The sequence below is a fragment of the Gadus macrocephalus genome, chromosome 6 (assembly GCF_031168955.1).
Source record: "Gadus macrocephalus chromosome 6, ASM3116895v1".
Taxonomy (NCBI): Eukaryota; Metazoa; Chordata; class Actinopteri; order Gadiformes; family Gadidae; genus Gadus; species Gadus macrocephalus.
Window position 1 is genome coordinate 16,515,345 of NC_082387.1, and position 16,237 is coordinate 16,531,581.

The following is a 16,237-nucleotide window of genomic DNA, read 5'->3' on the forward strand; positions in this document are numbered from 1 at the left end:
TTTTTTTGCTTGTCGTGGGTCGCCTGGGAGTCGACCCTTAAGGGGGGGGGTACTGTCATGGTCTGTCGTGTTTTGGTGTGTTTCCCACCTGTGTTGATTACTGTTCCCTCCCCTAATGTGTCTCAGCTGTTCCTCGTTGTGTTTGTTACTTAAGCCCTTGTCTTTCCTTTGTTCCTTGTGCTATCATTGTTGTTGTTCGTCCTGCGTGTTCCCTGTTGTCACCTGAGTTCCCTGGTTCCTTGCCTTAGCCTTTAGGTGAAAATAAAGTGCTGTTCTCTCGAAACCGTCTGCGTCTGGGTCCTACCTGCCTGCCTGCACCCTCACCCCCTAACAGACAGATACAAGAGTAAACGGCAGCTTACTTTATGTATTTTACAATACAAATTCCATGTATTTAACTTAAATACATTTGCTCACAGAAAGAATTTGACTATTTTTCATACATTTAGTGAGGATGGATTTCTACTTTGTATCCTGACACATTTCATTGTATTGCCGCCTCTGATAGTTGACCAGTGCTTCAGTTCAGGCTGAATGTAGTGAACAGTTCACGATGAGGCAATGTTGGAGAAGTGGCCCGGTGAAATCCTGTTGACCTTTACAAGCATTTGGAAATATTGACAAATGTTGACATGAATGTTACTGCATGGGCTCACCTGTTTGTTTTAGGGTTACTAGAAATGGGATTGGTCTGCCTCTTTCCGAACCTGCTGGAATTTAATCTGCCAGTTTTTCAGTAAGATTTTTCACATATACTCAATCATCAGAATATAAAATTTTAGAGATTGTTGATACAAAACATGTTATTATTGAGCTTTGTTGTGGAAATGTTTGGCAGTATTTAACATTTTAAGTATCAGATAAGTAGGATAAGGTGAATTTGGCTAGGAATCACCTGCAAATTACCATCCTATCTATATGCTTATAGTGTGATAATGTTTGTGAAAGTCACAGACAAAGCTAATAGTTTATAGACTCAGACCATCAGTTTTGACATTAGAATAAATAACGGGCAGGAAAGGCAGCAAGGGACAAAATATTCTGTAACAGGAAAGAAAGAAGGAAAGGAGGACAGAGGTTGTAATTAAAAACAAGAAACCAAAGGGCAAAGGGCAAAGCAGAATAGAGGAGAGGAGGACAGAAGGATAAGAAGAAGAAAGGGGGAAGATAGGGGGGACACAATAAGCCAATAAGTGTTTCTGTGTCTTATCAGCAGCTTAAAGTATGCCAAAATGTTCCGTGACCCAGTAAATCGTAACTATAACTGCCAATGCAATTAAACAAATTGCGTCTTTTTTATTTTCATATTGGTATCATTCCTACCTCATAAGGAAGCACACTAAAACTTGAGGTGCTGACCACTGGTATTTTTTCATAGTGGCTGTCATCATTATGAGATAGCCACTATTGTTCCACTGAAGATTTTCTTCCTAAATATAGGTTGCCCTCATCTCTCATATAGTCACACTCTGAATCTAAATATGATACAGCCACTGTCCAAACCTTCATTAACTCGTCCCTGTTATCTTGTGAAGCTCTAGTTTGAGCCTACCAGGGGAAGGGGGCTGGGATTACCTTCATTTGAAACAGCTGTGGTTAATCATTGTTTCAGGGGGCTGAGTAGAGTATAAAACGGGATGGTGACACTCTGTGTCTTTGCCTTATTTGTCTTCCATCAACATGTCTTTCACTGGAAAATACCAACTTGAGTCCCAGGAGAACTTTGAGTCTTTCATGAAGGCAATTGGTAAGTTGAGAGGCATGTTGATTGTTCATGGTCATTATGCTGTACAGAGTGACCCCTCTTCTTCGTCCCCAATGCTTCGCTTACATTAATGTGATGGTATTTTTATGTTTACCGGCTCAAATTAACCGTCAAGTAAGGATTTGTTACACTATTCTGTTGCATATAGAGAATAGTCTTGATGTGCTAGGAACTGTCCTTGGAACTATAGCTATTGCTTATTATGTGTTGCTACACTAGGTCACAGGTACTCCTTTAGTGGCCACTTTGTTTTGGTGTTTATCCTGATTTGGTTGTGGTCTCTTGTGACTAGGTCTCCCTGATGAGCTCATCCAGAAAGGCAAGGACATCAAGAGTCTTTCTGAAATTGAAGAAAATGGCGACAATTTCAAAGTGACAGTCACCACCGGCACTAAGGTCCTCGTCAACACTTTCATCGTCGGACAGGAAGCTGACCTTGAAACCGTCACCGGCGAGAAGATTAAGGTAGACTACTGTCTGCTTCCTACCAGAGTATCTGCTGTCTAGCTTGTACACAATTGGCCAACTCATTTTTTGGGTAGTTTTTTTTACTTTGTCATGTGTATTGCTGCAATACCAAACTTGAATTTCCTTTCTTTCAGGCTGTGGTCAAGCGTGAAGGAAACAAGCTGAAGGTCTCCCTCAAGGGAATCGAGTCTGTCACAGAATTGGTTGATGCCAACACTATTGTTAATGTAAGTAGGAACAATGGTCCTGATTTTCTCATAGGCCTACTAATGGTGCACATAGACAGTGTGTTAACTTTTATTTTCTTCTCCATTTCAGACCATGACTCTTGGTGGCATTGTTTACAAGAGGATTAGCAAACGTGTATAAATTCTTTCCTAATAAAAAAAAAATAAGCAAACGGAACTTGGTGAAGTTTTATTATCTATTTGGGTATAGTGTGGGCTATAAAAGCAAGCGTTTGTTCAACAGAAGGGGTTTGTATGGACTGCAATGTTCACTTCCTCCTGTGGAAGAGGTTCTTGATTCCGTCCTGTACAGAAACGGGTTCGTTCATCATGGTCATGGGTCGGTTCTTCAACGCGGCTTCTCTCATGCTATGGTAGACGTACTCGTTCTGCGTGAACATCCTGAACTCCATCTCTGTCTGCATGCGCATTGCCTGTGGAAGCGGGCAGCGGTAAGCTTTCAGTCAAGTTCATTGAAGGGTATTGTAAGGAGGGAGTGTAGAACAAATGATATTGAATAACCAGAAATGTACACTTAGGTTTCACCGGCATAAGTTTCATTCATGCTCGAGTGATTGCCATCCAAGAAGGCTACCATTTCTCCGCCGGGCTTACCTCTAGGTCCTGAGTGATGGGGTGAGTAGGTCCATGGGTGACCATGAGAATTGCATAGGCCTTGCAGATCATCCCGTGGCCAACGTCTATTAACCCTGCCTGCCAGTGTGAGACTCCAGATCTCATGGTAGCCAAGCCCAGGGCAGCGTTGTTAGGGTGGTAGATTTTGCTGTAAAGTTTGGATATAGAGAACCGCAATTTAGTTGCACATCTCGATAGTGGGAACACAATTTAACTATAGCTCTATGGTTGGTAGCATGGGACTAGAACAAATTGCTTGCATAAAAGGCCACACAAATGATTAGGGAAGCGGGCTTGAGCACATTCCCTGATACTTACTTGTAGCCCTCGACCACTTTGCGGGAGAGGTCTGCTGCATCATCAATAAACTGCAGATAGGCCTGCACCTCGCTCAGTGTGCTCCATAGCTTCAGGAGGTAGATGTGTGTTTCGGCCAGCACTGGTTCTGCTCTTTTCATGCAGTCTCTGCACATGACGACCACCTTTGTTCAAGAAGGCAGATCAAATGAATGGAGGATAGTCTGAAAGACACTTGACCTTTGTGTAATGAATTTCATTGTTTGACAAGTGTGGCTATAACGAACAATACCTCATGATAGTCGCCACTCAAACGAGACTTGTTAATCTTCTCCAGAGTCACACGGCAATAATCTGATGCTTCCTTCACCTGCTCTTCAGGTACCTGACAAAGAGAGTTTGGATTTACATATTTGCAACACATGTACTTATACAATTCCAACACAAGTTGTTGCATGTTCTGAATGTTCAAAGGCACCAATAGTTTGTTGAGCCAAAGTCTAGGGACCATGATAACCTGATAATCTTTACCTTCTGTTGAGTGCTAAGGTTGTGACTGTAGCAAAGTCGACAAACTATAGGTCATCCCTCCTAGCGGCCCCAGTATTGCTTGAAAGGCTTTATTCCCAACCCTTTCTCCTAATCTTTATGGACTCCAAATCCCCTTATCTTTTTGGCTGACAGCTCTGTCCGATTGTGACACACTAACACTACTGATCACGTGGCTCTAACTGTAGCCATATGATCATATCGCAGTCATGGATGTAGAGCGCAGTTTGTTAGCTTGCTATTGATGCCGGAGGGAGCTTTTCTCTGATTCAATGGTGGCTAAAATATGCATGCACTTTTAGTTAAACCATGGGTTAATAAAACTAATGTTTAACTCAATCATAACGGTCAACTGATACAAAAATATGTAACGGGACATGTAGCTCAATGTTAGGCCAGTTCTTATCTATGTGGAAGCTCGTGCTTGCTTGTCTTGACAACCAGAATATAGGCCTATCAGGGGGGGGGGTAGGGTTTGCACGCAACGAGCGTGTGTGCATGAATATGTATGCATGAGCCTGTGTGCACAAGCGTACTAAATCATTTGAATTTCCCTTAGGGGATTAAAATGCTTTATTTTAAGTAGAGGTTGTTGGCTACCTTGACGCCATCCACCTCCTTGCCCGCCATCTTCACGTCATCTTTGGTGTGGTTCTTGCAGTGGTCACATGTGCAGTCAAAGAAGTACTGCGCTTTCAGCAGTTTCTGTCTGTCCTCTGACACGTTCAGGTAGTCCACGTAGGACACCGTCAGCTCCTCTCCCTCTGAGATCTTACCCAAGGCACGCAGCTCGATCCTTTGGGAACAGCACAAAGAAGAAAGATTTAGAAGAATGAGAATCTGAGTTGCATGGTCCTACTGAAGAGCTTGATGGCCTGCGTACAACTTCAACAAATTATTGAAAGCTTCTGTTCAGAAAATAATTGTACTAGTTTAAAACATATTAGTTTGAGACATAATTAGATATGTATGGTCCTTTGAAGGTAAAATGATAATGTACTTAATTTCTTACCAACTACATCAACGTTGCACTGTAACATTTCAACTACCTTGTGGCTTAGAATAAACTGGGCATATAGTCGATGCTAATCGATAGTGATTTCAATAATGTTATCAATAAAATCACAGCTATAATTCATTCTACAAAAAAAAAATTGGGCCTCTTTTTTTTTTTTTTTACCATTATGCTATCCACACTCCCCTAACCCATACCACTCCCCATCCAGCTATCCTAGCTCCCCTATTTCAAGTCACACAGTTGCAAAGCCAATTAGAGAGGACAGAACACTTTTTTTGATTGGTAAGTCCCGGCTATTTAGTGGGAGGGTCTCAATCTTACACATTGCGACTTTAACGCATCTATATATTAATGCAAGAAAATGTTTGCAAATAAAAAAAAATACTATTCTATAGCACAGAGGTTAGAGTTAGCATAACATGTACGTACTGCTCACAAACTTTTTGTCAGTCTGGTTTAATTGTGAGACAAAAACCTTTTTGAAAAGTGAAAACGTGTGTTAACATCAAACACATGTTTAATGGAACATTGTTCCAGGCAGGTACATCCATGTTTTCTAAAGTAGCTTTGGAATGAGATACATTAGCTTGATGAAGGTTAAAAACATTCAGCAGCATGCCAAAGGGGCTCTCAACCGGGACAAAAATAACTATGATCGATGGATTGAAATGAGTATAGATGCGATTATAGGTCGATAGTTGTGAATGAAAAGTGAGTGAGGTTTTATTTTAAATGAACATATAAATATATGTTTATTTATTCTTTTACACAGTGCTTGAATAGATGATACTCAAAAAGGGTTGAGGTGACGCACCTCGGTTGAGAGTGAAACATAGTATTCACAGCCGATTGACTGAAAAACAAACGGGAATCATTTTACCCATGTTACCCAATCAGACAATACTCTCTCTCCTAAACTCACTCTCACTCTCATACATATAAAGCGATCATACCAGAAACTGCATCATTCACAGCATCAGATTCCCCATGACACATGATCTTTGACCTCCACTGAGATGCGTTACGTACTTGCCGTGGTTGAGAATCACTGTGCAGTTGGGCCAGCAGTCGTGGTTCACCAGACATAGGTTGGGGAACAGGCCCACCCCAACCGCCTGAAGCCCCTTCTGATCGCTCACTGTGAAGCCGTTGCAGTTGACCTGGGGGATAAAGGACAAGGCTATATAATATGATAGATAATGGTACCATTCGATGGGATGTTTGTGTGGGAAAAGGTGTTAAGACCAAAAGTTAATATATATTTTTTCTATTGAGGAATTATTTGATTGAAAGTAGATGCATTCTTTGTTTCAATACGTTTGTTTTGTTGCCTATTGAGTTTACTAATTTATAACATTAATCATTTGTCAGCAACTGAATAAATGTAAATGAGGGTCTGACATTTGTTTAACGGAACACCGAAATAGCAATTATTGATTGCAATTCTGCCTCTACGATCTAAGACCAAGAGTTTTAAAAGGACAATAACATGGATGAGTCCAGTGCAGTGCAGACTGTGAGAGCAGGTATCCATGGAGAACGCACCACCCCAAAGATATGTGAGAGGTCGTCGACTATGTGCTGCTTGCTGTTGCGCGGCCAGTAGTCCAGGAAGTTGTGGATGTCCACTTTGATCTCCTGGAGATCGTCGTCGGGCATGCCGAAGATGTGGTCCTCCAGGTCCTCCACGGTGGTCATCTGTGTGTCGGTCACCAGGCTCCCCTCCTTGTCCAGGCGCCACACGATCCGCGCGGTCAACCTGCGGTCCCAATGAACCACCAAACATTTATGACGAATTTATCGCAGCCTCATCCCCATCTTGCCCTCTTGCTTTCATTCTGGATACTGAGGAGTGTTTCCTCTTCAAGATGAGTCTGATTATGGATGATCAGTTGTAGTCCGTTTTTGAATCAGACTACCAGTGTCAAACTAGGATCTAATTGAAATATACTTCTCAATAAAAAGCTTGATTTTTATTTGTGCCAAATGCCAACATCAATTGGGGGTTACATTCAGCTGACAGAACGATGACGTCGTCAAGGGAACGGATGGGTGCGTTCCATTGATCCTTTGACCTTTTCCTCCTACTCACCGAACGCTTTCATTTGGGGCTTTGCCGTAGGTCTTGATGGCACCGCATTCGTCCTTGTGTTCTGCCCAGCCGGCGCGCTGGCATGTGCGGTCGCAGTAGTGGGCAAATCTGCACTGACCACACCGCTGAAGCTTGGGCTGGCTGCGGAAACAGCTGTGACATATGCGTTCCGCCATACTGTAGAGCGAGATTGAGACAAGCACAATGCTGCTCAGCCTTGTTGTTACGACAGCGCTACTACAGTCTGGGCATCGGGGTGTTTACACAATTGGTTTGGTGGAACGCCCGCTAATTGGCCAATTGATTGCTCACACATTAACACCGCTAATAATGGCCATTGCCGATGAACAGGCATGGCTTAATAACTTCCCCAGATTGTGTGTGGAAAGATCAACACCATTGTATGAAGTATGCATTGTGATTTCAACGTCACAGGACATAAATTAAAGTTAATTAAAGTAAACCTTAGGAAAGTTGGAAAGGTCCAACTCACAAACATTTCTAAATTACTTACTTTCATAGTAGTGCTGGGTACTAGTTCTGGTTAAACACACATTCAAGGGACATTTTAGATGTTTCTGCTTTCCTAATATTACTAGTATAGCTGCAAATTAACACACACCCCCCGACACACACTCACACACACATGGGCATTCTCCCTTCCATGTGGGCCTACCTGTCGAATACAACGGCAGCGAGGCCGGCCTCTGAGAACACCACGTCGCCGGCCCACATCTCCTTGGTGGCCTTGAGTCCCCGGCCTTTTCCTGGTGCGTCAAATATGGCGATGGCCTCCATGATGTCTGTGGTGTTGGTGGTACTGCTGAAAGGACCGAGGTGTGCGGCGGTCTGCGGTCCGTCTGGCAAACAGCGGAAAAGAGAGCCAGGGGCGACGGGTTGGGGGGGTGAAGTCAGTAGTTGAGGGAGTAGTCTGGGACCCGTCGTAGCACTCACCGGTGTGTCTCTGTGTGTGTGTTTGTGTGCAAAGAACAACAGCTGGACATTCCAGCCCTGAGTTACTAAAATAGGGGTCCACTTCTTGAACTATACCATGAGGGGATAGGTAAAGGGTGAGAAGCATTTGGCTGATTTTAATCACAGGCCGAGGCTTTCATGAATAGCTGACAGATGAATAAGTGCATTTCCAAACCCCTAACATGTGTCTGGGATAAGACCATACATGCGATATTATAAAAAAATTAGAATGAAAGAAGCAAATGTGGCATTTTGTCCTCCCCATTTGAGTTGGTTGGGGCCAGATATTGGGGGTCTATTTCTGTCTCTCAGTTGGGCCTGTCCGTCAGCAGTCAGCAATGGTGACGCTAGACAGCTGCTTGACGTTTGGCAGAGGCAGCTCCTCCTAATCTCTTCTATTCTAGCACTTTCTTTATCGTATTAGCTCTCTCTCGAATTTTCTCCCTCCCTCTCTGACTTGCAGTCTCTCTCTCTCTCTCTCTCTCTCTCTCTCTCTCTCTCTCTCTCTCTCTCTCTACCTCTCTATCAATCTCTGTGTAGAGAGGCATGTTATTTACTAGCACATGATGTCTGTACATTTTTTAACTTTTTCCAATTTAGGCTAAAGTGTGGTGGGACATAATACCAACAACCAGTGCAACATTAAATTATATTAATTTACAGAGAAAGACTTGAGTTGAGTCAGACTTATTGTTGTTGTTGACATATTATAACAATACATTTAACACAATTTAAATGTTCAATATCCTGAAATAAAACACACACAACTGTTCAAAATCTAATGTCAGTTTGGATATAAATCCAAAAATGTGATTTCTCTTCAAGAAACGTACTCCCTACTTTTTTTTTATATAGGTGGGCTACCCATGTTGCTCTCTCCCCCTCTCTCTCTCTCTCTTTGTCTCTGTTCCGACATGAAGCTAAATCCGAACACCTTTACCTACTACAATTAGGACCGACACGGATAAAGAGAACAGTGGTCCTGTGTGTGTGTAATCCTTATGCCGCCGTCTACCGGGTGGTTCGGAGAGAACCCTGAACTGGGCCCCCCAACAGCCAGCGACCTGGAGGCCGTGTCCCTAGCTGCCTCGCCCACGCCGCACAGCACCCTGAGGGCCGGCAGAGAGGGCCCACATGGACGAGATGCCGACCAACGTTCGCCTCGGGCCCAGCGCAGAGCTCACCATCAGGGACAGGCCGCAATTCACCACCTCAAGGTTGGAGAAACTCTGGGCCCATTGGGAGACTTCACCCAACGCAGCCGGACGGAGACAGAGCATTGAACAGCGTTATAAATGTGATGAGAGTCCCTCCCGCCACATGGTCCATGTCCGGACCCGCCTCTGGCTGGGCCACGCTCATCGTCTCCTTCAGGCCCCGAGAGCGGCCCTAGTCCACATCTATGCAGTGCACCTAAAGCCCCCTGGGCCGGCCTGACCATCTACGAAGGAACGGGTGGTCTCACGGAGGGGTGATTCTTTCATTCATATTCATTCTTTATTTTGTTCTTTCATTGTGGAACCCTTCCATTTTTTCATTGTTTCATTCATTCATTCAGTCATTTTTTTTTTGTTCATTATTTTATTGTTACTCTGTTATTCTGTCATTCTTTCATTTTGACACTCTTTCTTTTTCACTCTTTCATTCCGTCATTATTTGATTTGTTTTATCTTTCTTTTGTTAATTCAGTCTCACTTGTTTATTTTATTCTTCATCTTTTTCAGTACCATCTATGACAGCAACATCAATATCCTGTATCGACAGAAGATATCAATATTGATATTGATTGACTTGTTGCACAAGTTTTTTATTCCTGGCCCTTTGAGGCTCCTGTGATGATGCAGAAAGCCCGGCCTATCGTTTCTGACGCATGTATCATAATTCAGTTCACAAGAGGCGAGAATTCGACCTACATGTTCCCTCCACGTATACGTAGGTCAACCACTGAAACTTGCGATCTACTACTGACAGTACATTTTGAACAAGATAGTTTTCTTATCGGACTGAATGACACATTGCAACTGTTGTGAAAATGTTTAGTTGAGCAAGATCTCAGAGCGAATGCATTTGTTCTCTTATTAACACTTAATAGGCCTCATATTCTCTAACATTAATAGGCCTATCTGATGTTCGGAAATGTGATTTTACTCTGGAGAATTTAGTCTGGCTTTGCATGTAAATAATCAACCATTCCTTCACACTTTGAAGTGGTCAACGAAAGAGCAACAACTGTATGCACCAACTTCCAGATCATCAATCAATGTAGTGCCACACGCTGACAGTTGCCGTCCTTCCATCATACATTACCTAAATGAAGCAACAGAGGGCGCTAAACGTATATATGGTTGCATATAGGCTAAATACATTCTGAATGTGTGGCTGCCTGCTTCTCATTTGATTAATCAGGATGAAAATAGAAATGAATGAGTAATCAATAGGTTAAAAGCTAAGATTGAAGATCTAAGCAAAATACTGTGCAACAGACATACAATCTTTGGTCACGATAATCTTTCTTAGTGGGTGACAACATCTGTAGGCCTAACGTTGTAAGGGGCTGCCCTCTTGTGGAACAAAGACAGAAAATATAAAACAATTGTAGGTAGGGGCCTAAGCCTAACTACCATTTCTTATGCTAAAATAGTAGGCCTACTCCTTCAGTGCAGGCTGATCATGGTTTCAATATTCAATTTACGCTTTCTTGTTGGTTGACATTATTTGGCTTATTTTACATATGTAACAGTAGAACAAGATATACCCACTAGAACAAAATGTCTTATACTGTATACATATGAAGTTACAGACCCTATAATTTACGTGGATTGTTGTGGTCCTTCAACCTACCAGATGTATTACAGCTTTTCTCAGTCGCTTTGGTAAATTTCTCAGATCAGAATTGAAATTCTCAAAACTACCTGTTCAATCTTCACATCATTCATTGTGTCACTTTTGCAAATCAAAAAAGCAATTTCTCATTTATTTGAACAAGTTGCAAATGCTTTGGTACATTCATGCAAATGATTATGTACAATTCTCTGACCTTTCCCCCTTTATAAATTGCTTATGTCATGCTGATCAAAATGTATAGTAATGGGTCTCTATTGAAAATACTCACCACCACAACATTTAGGCATTAGTTCATTGCATAAGTCTGTACATGCAAAATGGTTGAACAAGTTGTCATAATATGTGAAGCATATTTCTGTACATTTCCATTAGACTTTTTTTCTAAATCTGTCCTGAATTGGTAAATTGCTACCATCTTGACTTTCTCTATAGAAGGGAAATGTGTGAAGTGTTAGATCAACCAACGATCAACCAGTTTACTGAAATAGCTCAAAGGTGCATCTCCTGAACCATGAACTGGCAAGTATATAGCTGGAGCACAACACAATGTTACATTGTCTGACAATGGAAGGACAAGGAATTGGACTGGGTCAACAGCCAGAGAGAAGAAGAGGAAGAGGAGTGAGGCTGTGTGAGAATGAGCATTTGTGGCGCAACAGACAGGAATGTCAGGAGGTGTAGGAAGACTGCACTGTAATTCCTACAGCAATGCATGTACAGTTTACCCTAAGGAGATTTTCCTATTCACATTTCTAGCAATGACATGGTCTGTCAACAAATTACAGTACAAACAGTCAAAGCGTAAATGTGAATCTTGTCCAGTCTCCTGCAATCCATCTCCCACATACACTTAGGTGTAACTTACATTTACAATAATTGTCTTCAAAACTTTAGCCATAGTTTACATCAGAACATCCCTCCAGAGTACACTGTTATATTTACAACATGACTAAGCATTTGACTGTCTTATCCGTACACAATGAAACCAATACACAATGACACCATGGCACTGCATCATGTTCATTGACACAGATTACTTATGAGAAACTAACTAAGGATTTTGAGCAAGAGAATGGCTTTTGCATGAAATCCATGGTGTTTTGCTATTTGTACGAATTGTTTTGAGAAATGCACTTACTGTTTTACAAATTTCAATTCTGATCTGAGAAATGTACCAAAGCGACTGAGAAAAACTGTAACACATTATTCGGCCCATCCAACCAATCATCCATCCAAACACCCATCCATCCATCCATCCATCCATCCATCCATCCATCCATCCATCCATCCATCCATCCATCCATCCATCCATCCATCCATTAATCCATCTATCCTATACTGGTTTTAAGAACACCTCGGCCTCCGTAGGCTTAACTGGATGAGCACCAAAAGTGGGCGTATCCTGCAGCCAGAGGGGCGGTGCCAGAGGTGGGTGTGTGTCTCAGCTGATGCGCGCATCAACCGACCGACTCCATCATCAGCATCCGACGCTGACAGACAGTGGGGACAGAATCTAAAATATTGTCGACAGATTATGACAATTTGAGATCATTCTCAAGCAACGCGACAAAGGCTTTCCGCGCCGCCCGTGACAATACCGTTCGCTGGGTCTGCCATCTCGAAAACCGCGGAGCTGCAAATAGTGAGTAGCCTTTGATGATAGACTGATGATGATACAGTCGGTAAATCAAAGCAACTGCATGATACAGCCGTCAATGACACAGTGGATTTGAGCGTTTTATGCACGAAACACATGATCGTTCAAGTCTATATCTTAAATGACTGTTTTAAGTCGCAGTCGTTGGTTGGGTGCATGATGCGGATTGTGCTAAAGCCGCCCTTGCCGCCCAGGGATGCAGAGAGAAAGAGAGATGGGGAGAGAGAGATGGAGAGAGAGAGAGAGAGAGAGAGAGAGAGAGAGAGAGAGAGAGAGAGAGAGAGAGAGAGAGAGAGAGAGAGAGAGAGAGAGAGAGAGAGAGAGAGAGAGTCGTGAGGGGAGGGGGCTGAAGCAGAGCGACAGAAAGATAGGCAGTGTATTTTTACTACTACTACTATTCACCCAAGTGGAAGTAAACCTCTAGTAGATGGGTAGAGGAGGCTAAACCCAGTGGCCTGGCTGCGCTTCTCTCACCCCCTCTCACTCTTTCTCTCTGCCGCCGGAACGTCATTTATGCTATTATGCCATTAGAGAGCAAACACACACACGCAAAAACACAAAAAACATGCACACACGGAGGTTATATATGAATGTACACTTGTGATGATGATGATGATGATGATGATGATGATGATGATGATGATGATGATGATGATGATGATGATGTGGGTCCCGTTGTTTCATTAATAACATTATTAGTGAGGAGGTAATAGTAGGCTATACGGTGCATGCTATCTCTTATAGATTCACCACACATCACATCCAACTCCTGCTGTGTGGGTTCAAATGCAATGCACACACATGCACACACAAATACAGAAACACATGCATAGACTTATTTTAAAATGGGTTAGACACATTTTGATAGTGAGAAAGTGCTATATCCGTATATGGTTTTAATCACCTGGGCCAGCGCAAATTTAATTAAAAACGAATGCCTCATTTTGTGTTCAAAGCGCTTTTATGTTGTTAATCACCTCAGACTCATTGGCCCAGCCTATTCTGGGAGGACGCGCCAGACCTGCTGTGTAACTACTTCCACTGTCGTATAACCCACTGTTTTTTCTGTGTCTCTCTAGTGTGTGTGCCCCCACTACCTGCATTAGGTTGTGATGACCCACACTACTTCCAAGTGTGATGTGTGTGTGACCCTCCCCTTCAAACCCTGACTCCTAACCTTTCATCCCTGACCTTTGACCCCCCCCCCCTGCTATGGGCAGTGTTGGGAGTGGGGTGGCCGGAGAGCAGGAGTTTGCCATGAAGTCAGTGGGCACACGGACCACGCTGCCCCGGGCCCCCCCGCTCTCTCGCCGCTGTCCCGACCGGAGCTGCAGTGCCGAGCGGCTGCCTCGCCCCCCGGCCACTGTCTCCGATGGGACCGCCTCGAGCGACGAGCGGGGCAGCGTTAGCATTGGCACTGGGACTTGTACCGGGACCGACCGGCCCACGGAGACCGCCTCCTCCACCAACGCCACCGAGTGCACCGTGGCCGTCCCGTCCAACAACAACGCCCAGATGGACTGTGGGAACGTAGCGGGACGGCGGGAGAGGGAGTGGGAGCGGGAGAGGCAGCGGGAGAGAGGCCGCGACCGGGACCGCGACCGCGACTGGGACCGGGAGCGGCTGGAGAGGGAGCGGGAGAGGGAGAGGAACCGCGAGCGGGAGAGGGAGCGGGTGGAGAGGGAGAGGCTGGAGCGAGAGCGGGAGAGAGAGAGGGAGAGAGCCAGGGAGCGGGAGCGGGAGAGGATCGAACGGGAGAAGATCGAGAGGGAACGGGAGAGGGAGAGGGAGAGAGAGAGGGAGAGAGAGAGGGAGAGACTGGAGAACGAGAGGATGGAACGAGAGAGGGAAAGGGAGAGAGAGAGAGAGATGCACAGCGGCGGAGGTATAGATTCGTGTGGGAACTTTGTGAGCTTAGGAGCAAACGAGAAGAAGAGCGGAGGTATGAACCAACACCAACACAGAGAGATGGCGGCCGCCAGAGTGGACGGCGACACCAATCCAGCCAGTCAGAACCCTCCCAACCACAACCCTCCCAAGATACTTCCTGTTTCCGGGAAACTGGAGCAGGTAATTACAGGCTTACTGTGCTTGATGAACTGTCAAATCGATACGTTTTTTGATTTAAAAATAAGTGCAGCTTGTTGACTCAAAAAACTTTTGGTCATGGCTGGGTTTGCATAATATAATATTATTATCTCGATCCATCAACGTGCTAAATGTATCTACTGAGTAACAGAGTTTTTCTATTTCTCATTGTCTACCAATAATCATGTATATTTATGTCCCTATTTTCCCCCACTACTTCTCACTTGTTGTTTTTCTCTCTCTACCTTAACCTCTGTCTTCTCCTCTCTCTCTCGCTCCCTCTCTTTCACTCTCTCTGTCCCCGTCTCTCGCCCTCTCTTTTTTCAATCCCTCTCTCCGTCCCACGTACCCCTCTTGCTCTGTCTCCCCTCCCTCCCCCCTCCTCCTCCCCTCCCTCCCCCCTCCTCCTCCCCTCCCTCCCTCCCTCCCTCCCTCCCTCCCTCCCTTCCTCCCTCCCTCCCTTCCTCCCTCCCTCCCTCCCTCTCTCCCCCCTCCCTCCCTCCAGAACAACTCGGGGCTGGTCCGTCCTTCAGCCTTCAAGCCGGTGGTCCCCAAGAGCTTCCACTCCATGCAGAACCTGGTGGTCCAGTCGGGGGGAGCGGGCGGCGAGGGCAAGGCAGACGGGCGGAGCGAGGGGATGGGCGAGGGCAGGGGCGGCAGGCGAGGCAGGGACGGTGGTGGGGAGGCGGGGGGGGAGGTCCCCGAGGCGCTGCTCCTGGACCAGGACAGCCCCGTCCGGGTCGGGCTGAGGAGCGAGGGGGGGCCGATGAGCAACGAGATGGCCCAGGGAGGGATGTCCGACTCGGGGCGCAACTCCCTCACCAGCCTGCCCACCTACACGGGGTCCGGGTCGGGCTACGGACCCCCCGCTGTGCTGGGGCCCCTCAGTGCGTCCACCAGCCACATCAACAGGCTGGGCACGGCAGGAGCGGCCGCCGGGCTGGAGAAGCTGGAGAAGCCCGGTTACCAGGTAGGACCACTCACCCTCATACACACACAGGGGCCCCGTGTAGCACTGCATACCTGCAGCAAGGTGTACCACACGCATAGACTCAGGGTAGACCTGTTTTAAATAGGAAGAACAACACAGACACAAATATACAATGTAGGAATATACACTGGAAATAGGTAGTACTACACACATATGCAAGGTAGAACGACACACCTGTAGTAAGCGTTTAGCACTGCTGCCTTACAGCAAGAAGCTCCTGGGTTCAAATCCGGGAAGGCTTTCTGTGTAGTTTGTCTGTGTTCCCCGTGTTCATGTGGGTGACCTCCAAGGGGTTCAGATTCCCCCCAATATCATAAAACCTCTGAGTTAACCCTTCTGCAGAGAATATATTTCCCCATCTGGATTAATAAAGTATATCATTATCCTTATTATTGCAAGTATTATTATTATTACAGCAAGTAGTATGACACACATACACTAGGTATTGCGATACACATAATATAACATGTAGTTCTACGCATACAACCTAGGACAAACCAAGTCATCATATACACAACTAAAATGCAAGTTCTGTATATAGAAATGACATGTGCCTTATTCAACCAGCCGCCATCTTGGTTCTAAACGCTAGCTGGGTGTTGGGAACTGAATGCCGCATTCGGTTCACCC

General features: G+C 45.0%; 3 protein-coding genes across 5 annotated transcripts in view; 2 read left to right on the plus strand and 1 right to left on the minus strand.

The window, feature by feature from the left end:
• Positions 1-1,589: 1,589 nt before the first annotated feature.
• Positions 1,590-2,638, plus strand: LOC132459791 (fatty acid-binding protein, liver-type). Its single transcript, XM_060054567.1, has 4 exons — positions 1,590-1,747; positions 2,058-2,230; positions 2,368-2,460; positions 2,552-2,638. Exons 1-4 carry the CDS (start codon positions 1,681-1,683, stop codon positions 2,600-2,602), a joined length of 384 nt encoding a protein of 127 aa, XP_059910550.1. The 5' UTR covers positions 1,590-1,680; the 3' UTR covers positions 2,603-2,638.
• smyd1b (SET and MYND domain containing 1b) lies at positions 2,636-8,061 on the minus strand. Of its 2 annotated transcripts, XM_060054563.1 has the most exons (10): positions 7,729-8,061; positions 7,053-7,229; positions 6,506-6,719; positions 5,990-6,120; positions 5,775-5,813; positions 4,543-4,738; positions 3,686-3,778; positions 3,415-3,578; positions 3,076-3,244; positions 2,636-2,894 (listed from the first exon to the last, which is right to left on the minus strand). In XM_060054563.1, the coding sequence occupies exons 1-10, from the start codon at positions 7,848-7,850 to the stop codon at positions 2,730-2,732; spliced, it is 1,470 nt and encodes a 489-aa protein (XP_059910546.1). In that variant the 5' UTR covers positions 7,851-8,061; the 3' UTR covers positions 2,636-2,729. The 2 variants fall into 2 exon arrangements, with proteins under 2 accessions (XP_059910546.1, XP_059910547.1); XM_060054564.1 differs by lacking the exon at positions 5,775-5,813 and having other exon boundaries at positions 7,729-8,054.
• A 4,214-nt stretch (positions 8,062-12,275) lies between these two features.
• lzts3b (leucine zipper, putative tumor suppressor family member 3b) overlaps positions 12,276-16,237 on the plus strand; it is a 10,967-nt gene continuing 7,005 nt past the window's right edge. Inside the window, exons 1-3 of one of the 2 annotated variants that reach the window (XM_060054558.1) lie at positions 12,276-12,513; positions 13,608-14,598; positions 15,122-15,586. In XM_060054558.1, the coding sequence (XP_059910541.1) occupies positions 13,741-14,598; positions 15,122-15,586 (1,323 nt within the window). In that variant the 5' untranslated portion in view covers positions 12,276-12,513; positions 13,608-13,740. The remainder of the gene's footprint in view (positions 12,514-13,607; positions 14,599-15,121; positions 15,587-16,237) is intronic. The other variant, XM_060054559.1, reaches the window with a different exon arrangement.

Bases quoted from the DNA above. Each gene is read 5' to 3' on its own strand.
- LOC132459791 (XM_060054567.1), top strand. From the start codon at position 1,681: ATGTCTTTCACTGGAAAATACCAACTTGAGTCCCAGGAGAACTTTGAG. The intron at 1,748-2,057 runs GTAAGTTGAGAG...TCTTGTGACTAG, and splicing joins GTCTTTCATGAAGGCAATTG to GTCTCCCTGATGAGCTCATC. The intron at 2,461-2,551 runs GTAAGTAGGAAC...TCTCCATTTCAG, and splicing joins ATGCCAACACTATTGTTAAT to ACCATGACTCTTGGTGGCAT.
- smyd1b (XM_060054563.1), bottom strand. From the start codon at position 7,850: ATGGAGGCCATCGCCATATTTGACGCACCAGGAAAAGGCCGGGGACTC. The intron at 6,720-7,052 runs GTGAGTAGGAGG...TTGGGACCGCAG, and splicing joins GCCCCAAATGAAAGCGTTCG to GTTGACCGCGCGGATCGTGT. The intron at 3,779-4,542 runs GTAGCCAACAAC...TCTCTTTGTCAG, and splicing joins AGGAGGTGGATGGCGTCAAG to GTACCTGAAGAGCAGGTGAA.